At 29.1% G+C, this 20,257-nt stretch overlaps 4 protein-coding genes across 5 annotated transcripts; 3 read left to right on the top strand and 1 right to left on the bottom strand.

Moving 5' to 3' along the window:
- Positions 1 to 277: 277 nt before the first annotated feature.
- Bm13988 (TFIIH basal transcription factor complex p44 subunit, putative) lies at positions 278 to 3,038 on the top strand (the record flags this gene model as incomplete). Of its 2 annotated transcripts, XM_043077409.1 has the most annotated exons (10): positions 278 to 332; positions 496 to 626; positions 709 to 795; positions 1,128 to 1,233; positions 1,436 to 1,541; positions 1,909 to 1,999; positions 2,126 to 2,213; positions 2,307 to 2,460; positions 2,538 to 2,726; positions 2,897 to 3,038. In XM_043077409.1, the coding sequence occupies 10 exons, from the start codon at positions 278 to 280 to the stop codon at positions 3,036 to 3,038; spliced, it is 1,149 nt and encodes a 382-aa protein (XP_042933343.1). The 2 variants fall into 2 exon arrangements, with proteins under 2 accessions (XP_042933343.1, XP_042933344.1); XM_043077410.1 differs by lacking the exons at positions 1,909 to 1,999; positions 2,307 to 2,460; positions 2,538 to 2,726; positions 2,897 to 3,038 and having other exon boundaries at positions 2,126 to 2,132.
- A 349-nt stretch (positions 3,039 to 3,387) lies between these two features.
- Positions 3,388 to 8,716, top strand: Bma-nol-14 (uncharacterized protein; the record flags this gene model as incomplete). Its single annotated transcript, XM_043077408.1, has 17 exons — positions 3,388 to 3,486; positions 3,597 to 3,719; positions 3,814 to 3,940; positions 4,127 to 4,307; positions 4,542 to 4,695; positions 4,944 to 5,072; positions 5,189 to 5,290; positions 5,455 to 5,638; positions 6,046 to 6,244; positions 6,498 to 6,582; positions 6,713 to 6,996; positions 7,161 to 7,296; positions 7,400 to 7,464; positions 7,828 to 7,938; positions 8,046 to 8,192; positions 8,271 to 8,450; positions 8,590 to 8,716. 17 exons carry the CDS (start codon positions 3,388 to 3,390, stop codon positions 8,714 to 8,716), a joined length of 2,433 nt encoding a protein of 810 aa, XP_042933342.1.
- A 2,294-nt stretch (positions 8,717 to 11,010) lies between these two features.
- Positions 11,011 to 11,842, bottom strand: Bm1222 (Uncharacterized protein; the record flags this gene model as incomplete). The annotated part of the gene is made up of 2 exons (XM_043077407.1): positions 11,011 to 11,130; positions 11,741 to 11,842. The coding sequence occupies 2 exons, from the start codon at positions 11,840 to 11,842 to the stop codon at positions 11,011 to 11,013; spliced, it is 222 nt and encodes a 73-aa protein (XP_042933341.1).
- Positions 11,843 to 14,442: 2,600 nt separating this feature from the next.
- Bma-pho-5 (Histidine acid phosphatase family protein) lies at positions 14,443 to 19,566 on the top strand (the record flags this gene model as incomplete). Its single annotated transcript, XM_043077406.1, has 9 exons — positions 14,443 to 14,574; positions 15,115 to 15,291; positions 15,732 to 15,881; positions 16,045 to 16,233; positions 16,511 to 16,640; positions 16,740 to 16,828; positions 17,058 to 17,177; positions 17,773 to 17,935; positions 19,409 to 19,566. The coding sequence occupies 9 exons, from the start codon at positions 14,443 to 14,445 to the stop codon at positions 19,564 to 19,566; spliced, it is 1,308 nt and encodes a 435-aa protein (XP_042933340.1).
- Between the last annotated feature and the right edge of the window lie 691 nt (positions 19,567 to 20,257).

The following is a 20,257-nucleotide window of genomic DNA, read 5'->3' as shown; positions in this document are numbered from 1 at the left end:
CAGTTCGGAATTTAACTATCAAAAACTACTGGTGAAATAAAGTGAGCGGCAAGGAATGAGGTTGAGATTTAACGAATTTCATAGTTGACTTAGTTTTTAAGCCGATTTTTGAAAGTGTTTAGATAATTTGATTTCTGTACGTTCTCATTGGATAAAATTTTATTGCGGTATGAGCAAATTCGTCTGTGCACTTGTTTCACTTTTACAATTTGTGGTGAATTGCATTTGTTAACTTTCAGGACTATATTTGAATTAATTAAGAAAAACACGGCATACAATGAATGATGATGATGAACCAGAAGGTTATACATGGGAAGTGGATTATGCGGATGGTATAATTATTAAATATTTTGTTATTTGAATCAGCTTAATATGCATCTATTTTAGATTATATGCAGCAGATTTTTTTTTTTCACTTAGAAATAACTTAGTATTGACAATTGTGCGGTCTAAAGTTGACCAGATGGGAAATAATTCAATATTTGCAAATTGCAGGATTGAATATTCGAGATGTATTACGTGAAGATGAGAGTGGTTCAATTGAGAAATCGGTGGCTAAATTGATACTTGATGCAAAGCGGAAAAAACGTCTTAACAATAGACCGGCTAAAGTTCGCTTGGGAATTGTAAGTGAATTTATATTATAATTTTTTTTGATCCTAAAATTTACGATCATCTGATGTTTTAATAAAATGGGTAATTTTATAGATGCGTTATGTGTATCTAGTCATTGATTGCTCATTTTCAATGGCCGATAAATCAATACAACCATCCCGTCTTGCTGTTACAATTAAGGTAGTCTTCTTAATAACTTCGATTATTTTGTTATTGTAAGGAAAATTTTGACTGTTTGCACACTGTCTTATTCCTCATAAATAAGACATTTGTAAGTACAAAAATAAATATATTCCGTATTATTTTGAACGGGAAATTAGTGGCTACTGAATTTCCTAATTTTTATAAGTAATTTAAAGAGTTTTTTTTCCAGTATTTATTAATGTATTATGCTATATAAAGTCGATCTCACTTTAATTGGTCTGTTACTTTATTTCATATCAATGAACGGTTCACAAAATTGACGTGAAATGGTGATTTACACAGTGATCATAATTAAATTTGATTTTCAGGCCTTAAATCAGTTTCTCGACAAGTTTTCGGAGCAGAATCCTATTTCACAAGTGGGTGTTGTAGTTTGCAGAGATAAACGAGCCGAACGCCTGATTCCCCTTACTGGTTATTTAATTGTTTATATTCATTCAGTTTTTTTATAGATGTTTTTTGTAAATTCAACATGTACACCAAGGAAAGGTTAAATTTTAATTTGAAGTACAGAAGTCTTTCCTACATTGCTTGTAGTAATGACTTATTTCTTTTCACATTTCAATAAATTAAATCTATCATCAAGTTGATTATATAGTTTCTTTTTTTTTTTTAGGTAATGTTCGCTTGGTAAAGGAATCATTATCGACGATAACAGAACTCTTGTGTCACGGAGAGTTTTCACTGCATAACAGTTTGATGGCCACTATTAGAAGTCTGCAGTATGATTTTTTTTTTAATTTTTTTTTGATAAGTATGGAAATTCCAAATGCATATACATACTATAAAAGTTGGCATGTTGAACCGATAAGAGTAGCTGCGTATTCAACTGGTAATATTGTAATATGAAATACATGCATAACTAAAAACATGTATATAGTTTTACTAAAGTTTGTATAAGTGTTATTATATCATTGATTATATATATATATCATTGCTTTTTACATCTTTACATTGCTATGTATACGAAGAAAACATAATGCAATCACTGATGAGGGGTCCATATAAGTGCACTTCCAAGTTTAATAAATTCGGGTCTTGGTAATTGGACCAGTAAGTCGGGAGTTTGCAGAAATATCTACATTTCAGTAGTTACCCGGGTCACGCTAGTCGAGAGGTAATATTGATTGTAGCAAGTCTTTCAACATGTGATCCATCAAGTATTTTTGGCACATTTGAGGTTCCTTCAAGTCTTTTTGTTTTTATTTTATTGACGATTTATTTTATTAATTGGACTTTCTACTCTATATCATTAAGTTGCTTTTTACATCTTTACAGTGCTATTTATTTTAAATGTTTATTGCAGTTACTAAAAAGGTACCATATACGCTGCTCGGTGGTTTCACTTAGTGCTGAAATCTTTGTTTTCAAAAAACTTTGTTCCATTACATCAGGTAAATTTTTTTCTCCTTAAAGGATGGTTCTCCACAGAATCTCTTCTTGTTAGTTTTATTTAACGAAGTAATTTAAATTTTGTATAATTTAAGGGCGTCACGACGTAATTCTGGATAGTAGCCATTTCGAGGTAATTTTGAGTGAGCATGCGATTCCTCCGGTATGTAGTCGAAATGCAGAAAGCAGCGTTGTTCGGATGGGTTTTCCAGCCCATGAAAGCATAGATTGTCCTTCATTTTGTTTGTGGTGAGTTTAATTGAAGTAACTTTTCAAAAAAAAAAAAAAAAAAATCACATTTTCAAAAAGAAGCTGATTAATTTCAGCCATCAATCAGAAGTTCGGCCATCTGGTGGGAGAGGCTTTTTTTGTCCGCAGTGTGGGGCACGCTATTGCAGTTTACCAGTTGAATGTCGAATCTGCAAATTAACTTTAATCTCAGCACCTCAGCTTGCGCGTTCTTTGTATAATTTGCTGCCACTACCAGCTTTTGAAGAAATCGATACAGCGGAAGGGTAATTCTATTTACTAAATTTTGGGTTAAAACCTTAAGGATTTAGTACCAATGTGTAATCATATTCCAGCAGTAGCAGAGTTGTAAGCAGTCCGGGTGGTTTGTTCTGCTTTGAAAAAAAAAAAAAGTCATTTTTAATTACTCCAGATATTAATATACTTGTTTTTTTAGGACCTGTTTTGCTTGTATCCGACAACTTGACGATAAAAGTTTCATTTGTAAGAGCTGCAAATCGACGTTTTGCATAGATTGTGATGTTTTATTGCATGAATCATTGCAAATTTGTCCTGGTTGTAAATCTGGTGTTAAATAAATTTGTTCAAAGGATAAATCGTGGATTTGAATTCATATTTACCTGTGAGGTCACATGTACTTATTTACGCGTTTCTAAATTTACGTATGCTACTTAAGTCGCCTATTAAAATGTGTTGGAAGAGTATCTATATAGTTTTGATCCGTAAATCTTCAGTTGAAAGTTACAACGTGTTTGTGTGTGTGTGTGTGTGTGTGTGTGTGTGTATGTGTGTGTGTGTGTGTGTGTGTGTGTGTGTGTGTGTGTGTGTGTGTGTGTGTGTGTGTGTGTGTGTGTGTGTGTGTGTGGCATTTTATTGGTCTATTTGTCTTTTCACAGGTAATCTGTAAATGAAACAGATGTTTTCAGCATGGTAAAAAAGGCGAATAGTGGAATGCTGAAGAAGTCTAATAATCAGCCGGTGGAGCTGAATCCATTCGAGTTAAAATACAATCGTGCAAAGCACAAGGTAAATCTTATCAAAATGAAGTTTTTGTAATTCTGAAGATTTTGAACTTAATTCTTGAGTCGGTGGTCGTGATTTCTCGTGCTTTAAATTTCATTCTGAATGCATTGTAGATACTTGGAACAAAAGCGATATCAGCTCCCTGTGGTGCACCAGGATTGTCGAAGAAAAAGGCCTTTGAAAATAGGACTAAGACATTGGCTGTGGAATGGAAAGAACGTGGGAAGCGTAATAAAGTACAATCATTTTCGCTGTTTAGTAATTATTACAAAGTGTAGGACGAATTCGTTTTTCCTTGGTTTTTGGTCATTCCATAAGTGTCATTTTTAGATTATTGATCAGCGCATCGGTGAAGGTAATAGCATGATGAATGCTGAAGAATGTATTTCGAAGCGATTTACTGCAGAACGTTTAAAAATTTTCAAAGCAACCAATTCGGAACTGGTAAATAATGGAGGTAAATTCCTTTTAGTGAAGCTTCAGTCTTTCGCAAGATGTCAAACATCATTTCTGCGTATAGAGTTTTCTTTTTTTTTTTTTTGTTGTTAAAAGTGCTATTTAATTTCAAATTGTTTCAAATATTCATTTGATATGCTGATTATATGAACAGATGATTTGTTTTCAGCATGTCATAATCTTTCAGAAGAAGCATTGACTCATAGGGGACGAGAATTAACAGAAGTAGAGAAGTATGATCGCACGATGTTAAGCGACGAGGACGATGACGAAGTTAGAGGAGGAGGAAGTATCGGTGCGAATATTGTAGCTGCAGTTCATTTCGGTGGTGGAAATGCTGCATCGGTGGAAAATGCAACTAGCAAAAGGTTTTTTTTTTCTTTTTAATTTATATGTGACATTTAGGGAAAGAAGTTCAAAATTAGGAAGGATATCCTGCATCTTTTGTTACCATATGTTTTTTTAATTTTCTTCGGTATGTAGTGGAGGAAAATTGTTCACTATGTTCTTTTTTATTATTAAAGCATTTTTTGAGAGAAATAAGTGCTTTGAAACTTGTTACATGGTTTTGAACCAATTAACGATATATTCCTCTTGTATAGACGAGACTTTATTGCGGAACTGATAGCAAAAACGAAGCAGCAACGTTACGACAAGAAATTAGCTCGTGATGAGCGTGAAGATGCAACAGAGAGGTTGGATGAGAAGTGGAACAAGATACAACAAACGGATGTAATGTCCGGTTTTATAAAGCCTGTGAATGATAGATCAAGTATAATTCGACCTGAGAAGGACGATTACGACCATTTGGCAAGTTCATATTCCAGATTTCGAATACATTTCCTCTGATCTCGACTATATTCTTTTTGTTTGGAAAAATTGCTGGGCATATTCTTTTGAAAAGATAGATTATCATTATATTTGTTATTTCTTGCCACATATTTTTGCAAGGTTCATTATTTTATCAGAGAGCGTGGTTTTAGAATGATTTGTTAACTTTTTAGCTCTTCGAGCTTCAAATGGATAGTGGGAAAAGAGGCCAAGCAAGTGAGCGACAAAAAACAGAAGAAGAGATTGCACATGAAGAGCGTGAGAAGCTAATTAGACAGGAAAAAGCTCGTCTTGCTCAGTTGGTAAGATTTTCTACGAGGATTGTTGTAATTACTTCGTTTTGTTGATATATTTTATGCATTAATTTGAATTTTTATACATTCAGTTATTAATCGACGTCTTACAACAAATTTTCCAGGCTGATATTAGCGAAGCAAAAAAGAAATCGAAAACTGATGATAACAAAGAAGGTTTTGTGGTGAAGTACGACAGCTCAGGTGTGCTTATGAATGCAGAAAAGGTATACAATGATTGACATTTTAAGAGTTATGTTGTTTGCCAATGGCACTTTTTGAGGAAGTTGCATTCGCTAGTCTTAGGAAAATGATATATTTTGTAATCAGTTCATGCAAATTTTTATTATCTCCTAATTTTCTATTTCCAAAGTTTTTGGTGCACTTTTAGCTTAAAAAAGGACGAATAAAAGTAATTCGGATTGATTCATCAGATGAGGAAGATGAATCAGAAAGTGACGATTTGGATGAAGACAAAGAAGAGGATGATTTTGATGCAATGGTGAATGGCGATGAACAAATGGATTTGCCGCCATCTAGTTCAGAAAATGCTGCAACAGATGCAGAAATGGAAAGTTAGTTGTATTATTTCAGTTTTTAAAACGGTTGATTGAGGCTAATTTATGTAATTTATTTCCTGAAACAGCGAGGGAGTATTCAGTGAACGTTGCTGTCGTCGATGATTGCACTCGGTTTTGGGAAAATGATATTTATTGTAATCATTTTTTAGCCTTAGAGTGTTCTACCATGCATATGAGATTTTGCTGTACAGTAAAAAATCTTGGTACATATTAATTATATATGGTGGATTGGTAAAAAAATAGGAAGTACGGAGTAAAATACCTCGACTTTGGATGGTTTAAGAAGCTAGTTTATAATTCGGATGAGATACACGTATCTAATTTGTAGAATCATAGTTTAATTTATAGTAACACATTTTATAGTATGTGCAACAAATTACCAAATTAACAATTGATTGCAGTTCAGAAAAGATGGCAAAATGCGGAATTACCTTTTGTGATTGATTTGCCGCAGAACTACCAAAATCTGAAAAAATTGTTGGATGCTCAAAGTGATGCAAACTGTGAAGTATTCATTAAAAGATTAATAAAGCTTTATCATCCAAGTCTTCGCGAAGGGAATAAATCACGACTTGGTCGTTTATTTGTACTTCTTCTCAGGTATTTCAGTTACTATTTTTTTTTTTTTTTTTGTTCTTCATAAATATAAATCAGTTGTAGTGAGGTAAATAAAATATACTTGAAAACTAGAGTAAAAAGATTAGGTTATGTATTCTCTTGAGTTCTTTGTCATCGGTATTACTTTAAGCTCAATGCATATTGGATATAGCAGATTAATTCTTTTAAATTATTCAAAAAAAAAACAAAAAAACAAAAAAAAAATTTTTTCCATAACTGCAGGCTTTCTTTTTAGGTATTACGACGACTTGTCCAAGGAACGAGAAGCTAAAATAGCTTTGTTTGGTTATATAGCACGAGGATTATATTATTTGATGCAGGTTAGTTTATAAGGCAGTTTTTTGAAGACATCAGTTTTTCCTACTAGTTTTGTTAAGCTTATATCGATTGCAGAATTTTTACTTTTTTGTGACGAAATAATTGATATTCATTTTTTTTTCTATGTTTTAGCTCAATGTTGAGCATAGTGCACGTTGCATGCGTGCTCTTCTGCGTCAACAATATGCACAACATGCACGTGCACCACGTGAAATGTTTACATTTCGCTGTATTGCATTTCTGAAGTTGGTTTTAATTTTGTACCCAGTGCGAGACGTATTTCATCCTGTTGTCAGTCCTACACTTGCATTTGCATGCAGCCTTGTTTCAACTGTACGGATGTGCAGTATAAAAGACATTGCACGCATGCTATTAATGGTCAGAATAGTGGGTTCATTTGTCGAAGAAAGTAAAAGGTAAAATTTTTCCTACGAGGTAATTTTGAGGGTATCGATAAACAATTTTTAAATGATTATTGAATTTGGGTGGAGAGTTTTATATTTCCAATAACTTCTTAAATTTCCGAATATTAAAATTTTTAAATTTTGTGGAAGTGTAATGTGTACAATGGATTGTACAGGTATCTGCCAGAGGTTATCGCTTTTCTTCACGGCGTTCTTTTGATGGCGATTGAAAACAGCGATGATGAACATTGTCCGACGACGACTTTTCCCATATCATTACCACATCGAAGAATGCTTTTTGTCACAGATGATGTTAGTTTATTATTTTTTAAGCACAAGAAATTAGTTTTCTTCTAATATTTTCATTTAAGACTTAAGAATTGGTCTTCATTTAAGTAATGCTAATCATTTTCAGTGTTCAATGATTGAAATACCTTCACAGCTAGATATAAAGCAAATATTTGTTGATGACACAGATAGGTAAGTGTTAATTTTTTGTTATCATAGTGAATACGACGGTTGGGTTTGTGACGAACAAATGTATTATTTTCAAACGGCCATATTTGGAAGAATATTAAGTAGTCTGTAGTATTTCATTATTTTAAATAACTGTTTATGGTTACTATTTCTTATATCGAATTCCATGTATTTAATGGAACTCATTTCCTAACTGATGCTGCATTCCGGATGCAGCAAAAATCAGTCTTATAAAAATATGACTGGTCCTTTGAGCTATCGATATAAAGTGATAATCATGAAAATAATTGTATATTGTTAAGGATTGCGAATCGTTTTTTTTTTTTTTCTTTTTTTTTCCTACTTCCTTTTGCGATCTTTTTTCAGCTTCGAAGAAAACAACAAAAATCGATTATGCGTTCTAAATATTGCTTTCACCGTTTTATGTCGATTTAGCTTCCTTTATTCCAATCTTATCGGCTTCTCTATAATCTTCAGGTGTTTCATATTTTTTAATAAATGACAAGTAAATGTAGTTGTATGTTTCTCAATTAATTAATTGAGGAAATTTCTGGAATTAGAGTATTAGCGAATCGAATTTTTAGACCACTGCTTGGCTTGTTGTCAAGGTTACCGCGTAATCTATATCCGTCTCAGTTGTTGACGGAATTGTCTGCACTGGAATCATTTATCACCGCTCAGTCTTCAAGAAATTTACTGAAACAACTGCAAAGGCCAGCTAAGCAGAAAAAGTCAGTTTTTTCTTAGAAAATCTGGTCACATATCGTTTTATTACTGTTCATTAATTTATTTCATTATATTTAACTTAGAATGCTGGATTTATTGGAACCACGTTTTGACGAGAACTATAATATAGAAAAAGCACATTACGAGAAGAACACTGCAAAGAAGTCGAAAAAGGTTGAAATCAAGCAACTCACTAAAAAGTATAAGAAAGAATTACGTGGAACAGTTCGAGAATTACGTCGTGACAATCAATTTTTGAATAGGTACATGTGATGATATGTATTTATATGAATGAATGCATTTGAATGCAATCTCTGTTATTTTTTTTTTTTTGATTTACATCTTAAATATATATATATATATATATATATATATAAAATTTCACCGTAATCAATTTTTCAGGGAAAAACGGCAGGAAATGTTGGAAAGTGATAAGGCTCGAAAAGAAAAGACAAAATGGTTGATCTCCACTTTACAAGGACAGGAAAGTGAATACAAAAAGAATGCCTACATGAAACAGAAGTTGTAAACACTGTCAGTGATTAACTATTTTCTAGTAGATTCAGCGGGTTATTGTTGATGTTACTGAGACACTTTTATTTTTGTCTAATTTTTCATTATACTTCAGATAAATACTTTTAATGATTCTTCCACAATTTAATAGATGTCGTTGAAAAGAATTGGTGCAAGTATTAGTGTAGTTAAATATCTATAACAACACTGTTCGGTGTATCAGTTCCCCAAAATTATGGGTACCCATACATTTTTTTCCATAATCATATTTTTCTTGTAGTCAATAACTCTTAAGTAACTCTCATTAAAACAGACAGATTCCGAAGCGATGGAAACTGTTAAAGTCAAATATATATTGACTTTAGGTTAGCTAGCAAAATGTTGTGTATGGTAGAGAAATGAACGACCTTCGAGGCCATGCAGACGACCACAAATATTTCTGAATGCATAACTTGCAACGATGCAGCAAAAATTTTTCAATTCTTCAAGATCTTTGACCCATGTTATCCGATTGTTTCTTTTAAATCTGTTTTGCAAGTACTATTTGTCGCGAAACTCGGAAATAATCTCGTGAACCTCCAAATAGCTTACAAAATATATGGAATAAAATTGCATTAATCCATAATATAATACTAAAATTCGTTTTAATTGAACATTAGCAATGTAAAACTGTTTCAAATTATACATCATGTAAGCAATTATTTCCCCACCATAGTTGAGCTTATCTGCTCGTCTAGACATTTTCAGCAATTAACAAAAGGTATGTGCATTGTTTAATATGTTAAAAATTACTCCTTTGTTTCAAATCAAATCTACTTGCAATGTCAAAATATTGCAAAGGTTTTTTAAGCCTTTGAGAAGCTACAATATTAAAACCTATTTCTTACTCTATAAAGAGTAAAGATCATCTGATACTCTCTAATTACTGTAATCATGTACTTATTGCAACTCAGTATCCACTATATAATGATTTAAATCTTTTGTCACAATCAGTTTTTCTCAGTTTTTTCCTTATTAGTAAGCTATCAATTCGGCTGCTTTCCCTCACTCACAACTCATTTAATTTCATTAAATTCTTCAACTACTCATCCATTTTCTTCATCTCATTTGTGGATACACTACGAAATTATCAGTATTGTTGCTATAGATTAATATCTATGTATTGTGATTGCTAACGAATCAAATGGTTACAACAGATCTATCATTCAATGCATTCGTCTATACCAATTGAACACAATAACAAACAAAGAAGGCTCTTAAGGATATGATATGAAAGTTTAATTGGATTCTAAGTCATAAGTTATATTCAGACTGAATTCATTTTAAGTGTATGTTTATGTATTGCAATAATATTTGAAGATGATTAGACAATGGAAACATTCGGCACATCTCTGAATCCGTCCAGATTAAAAATTTCAAACCGAAAGAAGTCCCTATGAACTGTTTGTAGCTACGGCCAATAAAATTTTTGAAGTATTCGAAAAAATGCTTTTTTAAAATGGCATTATGAAAGTATTCAAATTTTCATTCATTTTTTTTTCACTTTTATTTGCCTTTTCATTTTAAGAATTGTTTCAGTTGTCTTTCCACATGAAATAAAAACTCAAATAGTTTGCTTTCGTGTTCTGATTTCAGTTTAGACTTCTGATAGCACCAAAAGGCATCATACATATACATATATCGCTGTGGATATTGTTGAAACCATTGAGGTGAAAGGTTACTGACATGTGATTGGTAGTATTGGTAGTTGAGGCGTGACATATGATACTAGTATGAGTGACATCTATAGCTAATAAAATTAATATATTTCGCATTGTGAATGTTTGTATAGAGGCATGTATAATGTAAGGTATAAAATATAATAATATAAAATGTTATCGGTATAAAAATTGTTCAAAACATCATGAAAAATTAGATAATAAATGAAGTAAAAGTAATGAATAATAAAGTTCCAGTAACTATGAAAGAAATTGTAAATCGCTAATAAATAGCATTACTAGAATTGAAAATTGATGGTAATTTAATTAAGCCAAATGGTGCTAAATTAGTAAGTCCAGTGATAAGAGAAAAAATACGAATGATATCTGATTAGATTTTGTTTGGTCATATGATATTACACTAATGGTTGGATGATTGCATTAAACGTTTTATTTGTTACTTACAAATTATACATTTATTATTATTACATATATTGTTGCTTTAAATAAGCAAATAATTTATTGAATTCTGAAATTAATTCAGTTCTTCTTTAAATCAGTCATCAATCATCTTCCTTTTTTCAAATGAGAAAAAAAAAACGAAAAAAAGGAATCATAAAATGCATTGTAATAACATTACACGTAATTTTTCATACTGTGGATTGATTAATTTGTTGTGAAGACGTTGTGCGCCACACGTCTGTGGTAACATCAAAAAGAGTAAAACTGCAGTCTGCAAATAGGTTAAAATTTAGCGGAAAACGGGATTAATTGAAATTTGGGTTCAAAATATTATTTGAAACAATTCTGATTGATAACAACACTGTACACTTCTCAAATATGTTATAAAGGATAGATGTGATGAGAGAGAAATTTTTTAAAAATGTGTAACATCAAAGTGGAATGATTCATTGAATTAACGATTCTGTCATATTTCTTCACTGAATTGCAGTCTAACTTTTTGCTTCAAAAAGGCGCATGAAGGCTTACTTTCAATGACTTTCAGTATATAAGTTTATGTTTATTATCATATAAAGGGAATGTATTAGTATTTTACTTTTATTTTATTATTATTATTATTAATCATTTGATATGTCTATTGTGTATTGTAAATAGATGTTGCATAATCATTATATACATATATCTTTATATTAGAGATCATTTTTAGAATAACTACCGATTGTTTTGAAAGGAAAACCACTGTAAAGCTTAGCTTTTTCGACTAAATTTCATTTTTAGAGAAGCATAGATGGAGGAATTATTTTTTCATAACGGTAATATAATTGTGAATTTGAAAAAGGAAATTAAGAATTAATATTAATTAATATGACATCTATAATTACCTTAATTAGCCAAAAAAAGGGAAAAATAGCATTGATAGTTTTAGCATATGAATCAGTTAATGTTAAAAAACCAAACCGTATCCAATAGCATAGCCAATTCATTACTTTTGACTTTGAGTGATTATGTATGGCCTAGAAATTTTCTTTCCAAATATTTCGGTGTGTGCCAAACTAACAAATCATTGGCAATTTATAATGGTACATTGACGCACGTCACTTCATGAATTTTTAATGTGAAGCATTTTTGCAAAGAACTTTCAATACTTCAACACAATCTTTTCAAAAAAAAGAAGAGAAAACTTAATGCTATTTTTTTCTTCACTTTTTAATCCTTTATTATTATTTTCTTCCTTTTTGAAATATTATCAACCAAAAAAAAATTTTTTTTTCATCTCTATCTTTTGATTCACAGTTATTTTCTCTCCATTATGACCAAAAAAAAAAAGTATCAAATTCAAATATCTCATTTAAGTGTTAACTAATGCATAAGAAAAGAAGTAAATAATAAAAACAAAGTAAAACTTCTTCAATTATTATTTATTTGACTGTTTGCTATGTTGTAAATTGTTGAACAATAATTTGTTAGAACAATAGAACAATAAACTAACTTCAATACTGGCAGCAGCAGGATATGTGAAACCAATAAGATTTGTTAATATGCCAGCTTCATCACCAACAATAAGTTATAATGCAATAATACCAATCATAACACATGCTACCTCATATAAATTGGAAGTATTTTTCAAATAAAGTTTGAGATTTTAAAAAGATTGTTCTATTATTAAAACTTTTTTTTCTTTTAAAAAATTTTCCATTACAAAAATTTTCGCGAATATTTGACTGATAAATTAAATTATTAATTTAACATCATTGGAATATTAATTTGTTACGTATAAGAGAGAGGGAATCTACACTATCACTAATATATTTTATTTATTGAATATAGATGAAATGCTTTTCCATTTCTTTTTTTTTTTGTGATAATTTTGTAATGAATAAGCAATTCTATCATCAAATCATGCTAATTTTAACAATCTATGCTGAGCTAATTTTTCAAACTTTTTCATTATCATCGTTATTGCAATATCATCCTTATCACTCCTTATCCTATCATTATCATTATTAATATTGTCCTTTTCAAGACATCATCCATACTATATTGTTTCTATTACTCCTTTATCATTATTGTTATCAATGTTATGTTTTTTACATTATCAAATCTTTTATGAAAAAAGATGTATATGTATTCTTACATATTCTCTTTTTATGCCAATTTTTTTCTCAGCATCTCGTAATTCCTTTTCAACGTTATCATTATTGTACTGATAAAGTAGTTTGTGTAATTCAGTTCCAAAATCATTAAGTTTTCAATCATTGCCTTATGATCATTGAAATCAATCTCAGAAAATGTCGTTTCAACTGTGTCACTTATTGACATGTTGCAAAACTTTTATTCGCTATTTTTTACTGAAACTTTTATATTTTGACAAATTTTATTTCTGAAATTAATCATACATTGTGAAATATTACAAATTTGAATTGAGAAATTTTTCAGAAAGGAAATTGCTAAAATTTAATCTATAAAGTAGGAAGAAGTGTTGTAACAATTCTAAAAAATGTCTATCAATGTCTTGTCGAATTTTTTCAATTTAAAAATGCTAAAGTTTGCATATATTAAAAATTCAAGCAGGTTTTATGTCTATATATATAACAAAGTACAACAATAATTTATTAACTCTTATCTTTTGTATAATTTAAATGTTGGCTTTTGTTTGAAACTTACAGCAAATATGCAATGAACCGGTCGAGTATTAAAAAGATTAAAGGAATAATGAAATTATAATTAAATTTTATTAATTTTCAACGAAAACAAATCAATGATCAATGAAATTATGATTATATGCATAAGACAATGTATTACAATGAAAGTTTTTTCTTCCTTAAAAAAAATTTCTTGAAAAAAACTGCATTGTTGGAAAAAAGTTCTTTTTTTTTAAAAAAAGTGAAAAAAGTGAAAAACATTTTTGTATTATTAACTGGGAAAGGAAATTATTTCACTTTTTTAATCAAATTTAAATTACCTTATGTACATCTTTTTTTTTTTGTTCTTAATTATTTTAAAGAATTATAATTTTAGAATAATCATAAAAAAGGGATGAATATTTATTTACAAAATTGTAATACAATGTCCCATTAATTGCATAAATTTATTGATTATTAATAATTACTGTCTTCCAATTTGTACTATGCAAATGACATCCTACATACATACATACATGCATACATACATGCACACATACATACGGAAAGTACACTGATAGACAAATATACATTGGTGATAGATATGTTGGTGACATGTTTGGTGACACAGTTGATGAAGAAGAATAAGCAGGCTGTGTTCACTGAGAAGAAGTAATGGAGCAAAGTGTATTCTCCATTCATTTACTTATTTATGTCATTGAGGATGCTATTTGATGTCATTGATTTTATTATTTTTAGAATAATTGCATTTTCATCGACTGTTATGCTTCATTGAAATTTTGATTAATTATAATTTGTAATTACAAATTATAATTAAATATTTAAGTAACCTTTTTTTTCTTGAAATATCTGTTATAAAAAGTTCATTCTTTTTTCTTTCTTTCGTACTATTTTATTTTGTTCTTTTTCAGTTGAATGGAAATAAGAATTTTCAGGTATATATGAAATGCTTTTTTGTTTCTGTATTTTATTGCTTACTGATTATTGTTATCAGTAAACAAGCAATAACAGATAAGGATGGAAAAGCTGCTGATATAAGAGCAAATTTAACAACACTCATTCATGTTCATGCAGTAAGTTATATTAAAATATGTCCTTGGGATTTTTTTCTTCTATCAGTCAAAATGATTAATGATAATCTAAAATTTTCATCAAGAAGTTAAATAATCTAATATATCTAATATATCCATTTAATTACTGAACTATTTGGCAGAAAAGGAGGAATAGTAAAAATATTGATTCTGTTTGAAATGCTTTCTTAAAATTTAATTGTTTTTATTGAAAGTGTTATTGATAATAACACATAATTATCAGGAAATTAGTCATGGGCATTATGCATGTTGTAAAAGATTTTTAAATAAATAAGAAGATCAAAAAGTTGTAAAAGTTTATTATCAGATTTCGATCATTATTTCTATTATTCATGTAGTATTATCATTAGCTAATCATAATAATCTATAGGTGTGAATTAAATGACAAGTTGTTGACCAATACATTATTAGCAAATTTTAATTACTACTTATCATTATTTGCTAAGTAATAATTAGACGTACAATAATTGATGGTCAAACTAATAATCAGATAATTAAATCATATAATAATTAGTCATATAGATGTGGCGACATGGTGATCGTACACCGATAAATTTACTTCCAAATGATAACAAAGAATCATGGGAAATTGGCTTAGGTGAATTAACAGTTGATGGCATCTGGCAAGCATATCATCTTGGCAAATTGCTTAGACAACGATATGATGGATTTTTGAGTAAAACTTTCAAAACTTCAGAGGTTTCATTTGGATTTTATAAATTTTGATATGTAACAATTTATTCTTATTATCATTGCAAATTTTTGAATGAAAATATTTAATTTAAATAAAAAAAATCTCATTCCTCCATTTGTTTCGATAATATCTGATTTTAATATCCTTTTTTTTTAAAAAAAAATAATGAAAAAATAATAGCAAAAATTAAAAGCTAGTAAACGACACAATATTTTTTTGACCTCTGACCCATAAGTCAAAGATGATTAAAGAATATTGGTACTATCTAATTGTATCAAAAAAAGTGTTTTACTTTATTCATTCAAATTTTGATTAAAAAGGTTGCTATACAGCAGAAATAATAATATAAAAGTTGTTCACTTAATCATTTAATTAGTTATCTTAGCAAAATTTTTAAATATTCAATTGATTTGTTTATTTTTGCCGACGTAACGTATTATTTTAGATTTACGTAAGAAGCACAGATATTAACCGTACGTTAATGACAGCTAATGCTGTCCTTCAAGGCTTATATCCACAAACATATCACAGTGATAATTTATCATCAGTATGGCATCCAATACCAGTGCATACCGTACAGGCTGAAAACGACAAAGTTTGACATTTTTGCTTTAGTTATTAATTTTTCTAAGTTTAAAAAGTAATCTTTTTTTGAAAAAATAAATAATTTAAGAGTAAAATATGTATTTATTGAAGCCTATTTTCTGTATTACAAGTTATTTATTTAAATTTGAAACTTTAAAATCTAATTTTTCCAGCAATTGCTTCAACAAGACTGTCCAAAGGTGAAAGAAGAGCTAAAAGAAGTACTTAGAACGAAAACAGTGCAAGATATGTTAAAGATGAATGAAGGATTTTTACGATATATCGGTAAACATATGAATGTAGAAAGTGGATATTACGATTTTGAAAATATTTGGCTTGTTTACGATTCACTTAAAGTTATTGTAAGTTACTGTTTTCTATTTAAATTTAAAGTTAGTTAATAAATTTGAAAATTATATTTTAATTTACAGTATATTTTAAATTATAAAAAAAAAGAAAATAGTTTGATAATGAAGTAAAAAAAAAAAAAAACGAAAAAGTTGGAAGTATTTTGTTCAAAATTATTTTGATGTTTAGAAGTGAAAAAAAAACAAATTGTTTTGCAATCTTTTCATTTATTTTATTTTATTTTATTTTTTTTTTGTTTTTGTTTTTGTTTTTGTTTTACGTTTTCTTTAGACTTGTCATAAGGATAAACATCAATTTCCAAAATGGGTTAATGAAACTGTATGGAATAAAATCTCAGAAATGTTTAATTTGTGGGGTCAATATGAATACAGCACCGATTTGTTGAAAAGACTTCAAGGAGGTTAGTTTTTAGGAAAAAATTTCCTTGAAATAAAAAAAAAAAATTATAACATTTAGTAAAAATAAGTTTCGCAAAAAGAATAAATTTTGATAGTTTTAGGCGAATTATGGAAGGAAATTTTTGCAAGACTTAATAATTTAATGAAAGAACATTCAACATGGAAGCAAAAGATGTATGCATATTCAGCGGTTTGTTTTATTTATTTATTTATTTTTGTATATATTTCTTCGTTTTTCTAATTAAGTAATTGATTATTATGCTGAATTTAAAGTGATTTAACTAATAAATATAATTTTTTTTCCGTTATTTATCTGAGCGGAATTGTTTTATTCGTCAAGAAATATCTGCTATTTGTCAAATAAAATTCTCATTTGACTTATAATCTGTTTTTTTATTGTTTATGTAAAAATCTTTTAGCATGATGATACATTAGCAGTACTGCTAAGTATGTTTGGTATGAAGCTTACAGCTTATCCTCCATATGCTGCTCTTGTATTACTTGAAACGCATCAAATTGATAATCAATTCATTCTTCAGGTATATATTTTAATTTTTTTTGAATTGTCAAATTATCATTTTAATGACTTCTATTTCCTTTTTTGTTTTTGCTTTTTGTTTGTTAAACTATAAGTAGGTAGTGCCATTATTATCAATTAACACTGTTTATCTTAGAGTAAATACTATTCTCGGCTTATCATTGAAAATATTGAAGATATGCAAATAAAAAAATTAAAGATAACCTTGTTATTAGTTCAAATACACTATCGTCCATAGCATTTGCAATTGCTTTTCACATAATTTCTTCTTGCTAATTTAAAGTATTATCATTATCAATTACTTTACAAAAGCCATTATTACATCTCTATCAATTTACATACTTCTAATCCTCGCTATTACTTACGTCAGCTCTTTTTTAATTCATGAAAGTGACTTAGTAAAAATAATGTAATTAAGTGCATGAATATGAGATTTGTTTACTAATGTGTAAAAATTTGAAATTCCCTAAGTTGAATTTTTATAATTTAAGAAAAAATTTCTGTAATTTAACATTCATTGCATAATATCCAATCGTACAAAACTGCATATTTTCCCGTTAGAATTAATATTTTCGTAATATTTTCTTTGATTTAAGCTTTACTACAAAAATGTCACCGATTCCAATCAAATATATCATTTTCCAATTGCCTATTGTGATAAAATATGTACAGTGGAAAATTTGGAAGTAGCAACAAGTAATTTTATTCCACTCAATTGGAAAATGGAATGTGATCCGTTCGTTTTGTACAGGAAAATGAGTAAGTCACATGTAATAATGAAATATATCGAAAAACGGAAAATGTTAATATTTCAATTAGTGAATTTAACGTATGAATACAAATATGAAAATAGCTTTTCTTGTTGGTTGACATCTGTTTAAATTTCTGAGAAATATAATTATATCAGAAGCATAAATTAATAATTGCAAAGTATCTGCATTTACGTGTGTGTGTGTGTGTGTGTGTGTGTGTGTGTGTGTGTGTGTGTGTGTGTGTGTGTGTGTGTGTGTGTGTGTGTGTGTGTGTGTGTGTGTGTGTGTGTGTGTGTGTGTGTGTGTGTGTGTGTGTGTGTGTGTGTGTGTGTGTGTGTGTGTGTGTGTGTGTGTATGTGTATGTCGTGGAAGTTTTTGATTGTTTAATTAATAATATTGGTAGAGGTGTTTGATCGCAGGGAGGATGTAAATATAAGTGCGTGAGGTAACAGAAATATAAACCAATTTCTTTATTAGCAGAAGTAATAGGACAGACAATACGTTGATAGAGAACAATTGAAATTGGAATCGTCGGTCCTTGGCGATAATTTACACATATACTAAATCTTCTAACACGATTTAACAAGGGTGATCCTTATATAGCAATTATCTTACATTATATGTGTTAAAATGTGGGAGTGGTTTATAATTAGACATTTTTGTACAAAGGATGATAGTAAGTAACTTTAACAATAGGTTTAAAAATGTATATCACGAAAGAGAGTAGAATGGTTTGTCTAGACATTATGACAAGTGGCTATTATGAGTTGCAATAGACATTACATGATAGATGCTCATAGTATGTGAATTGATATAAGATCAAAAGTCAGTTAAACCATTACGATGAATTGCAAAGGACATTATTGGATTGCTATATTAAGTATTGTTAACATTTATTTAGTGCTTCACGATGTTAAAGTCCGCGACAGTGTATGCGTCTACTTAACTTTATGATTGTGCGTATGTGAATATGCGTACGTGTGAATGTATACTCTTTAATGGTTGAATTTATTACTAACGCCACATAAGTTATTTATTTCCAAATTAAATATCTATTTTGTTTTGTTAAAAAATAGAAATTGTTTAGGAAATATATATCAGTTGAACATTCCAGCAAATTTGTAATCAGGCCAAGAAATAAATTCCACCTGCTAATATAGTTGGAACCAGGCTAAGAAAAACATTTTATTTACTAGAATTTATAATCAAATTAAGACGATAATTTCGCCTACCAATATGTTAAATAAGATAGTAAAAGTAATTTGAAATTTCTACAGGATTTGAAAACCAAAAATAGGAAGAAATGTACTGATGACTGATATCATAAAAAAGAAATGTAGAATGTTTAAGTTTTATAATGAATGCTAGCATTTGATTGATCCAGTAATTTGAAACTTCAATTTTTAAAGAATTTTTTTTTGTTAAATATTAATTTGAACTTTTCTAAAAAGTTGCAAATATTTAATTTTAATTTGTTTAGGTACTTTTGGATTGTTTATATCAGTGATTAGCATTGTGGCGGTAATTTCTTGTCAAATATTGAAGTCACATTTAATGAAACGAAAAATATATGGCGACCGAACAGTTCTTCCATCTGATGCTGATGTAGCACTTTTAAGAGAGGATGTCATACGATAAAAAGTTCATCAATTTTCATTTAATCTCTTCAACTGCCAATGTTCTAAAGCTAAATGATATTTTTATTTACCATAATTTTTTCTCTATTGTTAGAGTTATAATGATTTTACTGATAACCATAACAATAGTAATAATAATAGAAATGAATAATTAACTATGCAATGAAATAAGCTTTATATAAGAAAATAAAAACATTACAGATGTAGCATTAAAAGCTAGCCATTCTCAAATTTTGAAAATCATTTCATATAGCTATTACTAAATGATTGTAATGCATTTACATTTGCATATTTTTGTTGATTTTCCTTTTTTTCAACATTTTTTTCTTAATCTCAAATTTGTATTATACACATTTATGTTTTATGTTGTTTGCGACTAACCATAATTTAGCTATGCTATCATCATAAATGCATCATTTAATTCGTTGGATTCTAATTCACTATTATAATTTTAATTTCGAAATTAAAAAATTTCTTGAAAGACCAAATTTTGCAATAAAAATTAAATTTTTTTCTTTCCACTTATTTTTGAGGCATACACACACTACATATATACATACACACACAATATAATAACGAGTAAATACGATTTATAGTAAACATAACATTTTAGCCTTATCTTAATATTTTCTCTTCCCATTTCTATTCCTCTCTGTTCAAAGGAATCAGTCAGTTTTATTGTTCCCTTTAAT

This window comes from Brugia malayi, assembly GCF_000002995.4.
Source record: "Brugia malayi strain FR3 genome assembly, contig: Bm_v4_Chr1_scaffold_001, whole genome shotgun sequence".
Classification (NCBI taxonomy): Eukaryota; Metazoa; Nematoda; class Chromadorea; order Rhabditida; family Onchocercidae; genus Brugia; species Brugia malayi.
This window is presented reverse-complemented; position numbering and strand designations above follow the sequence as displayed.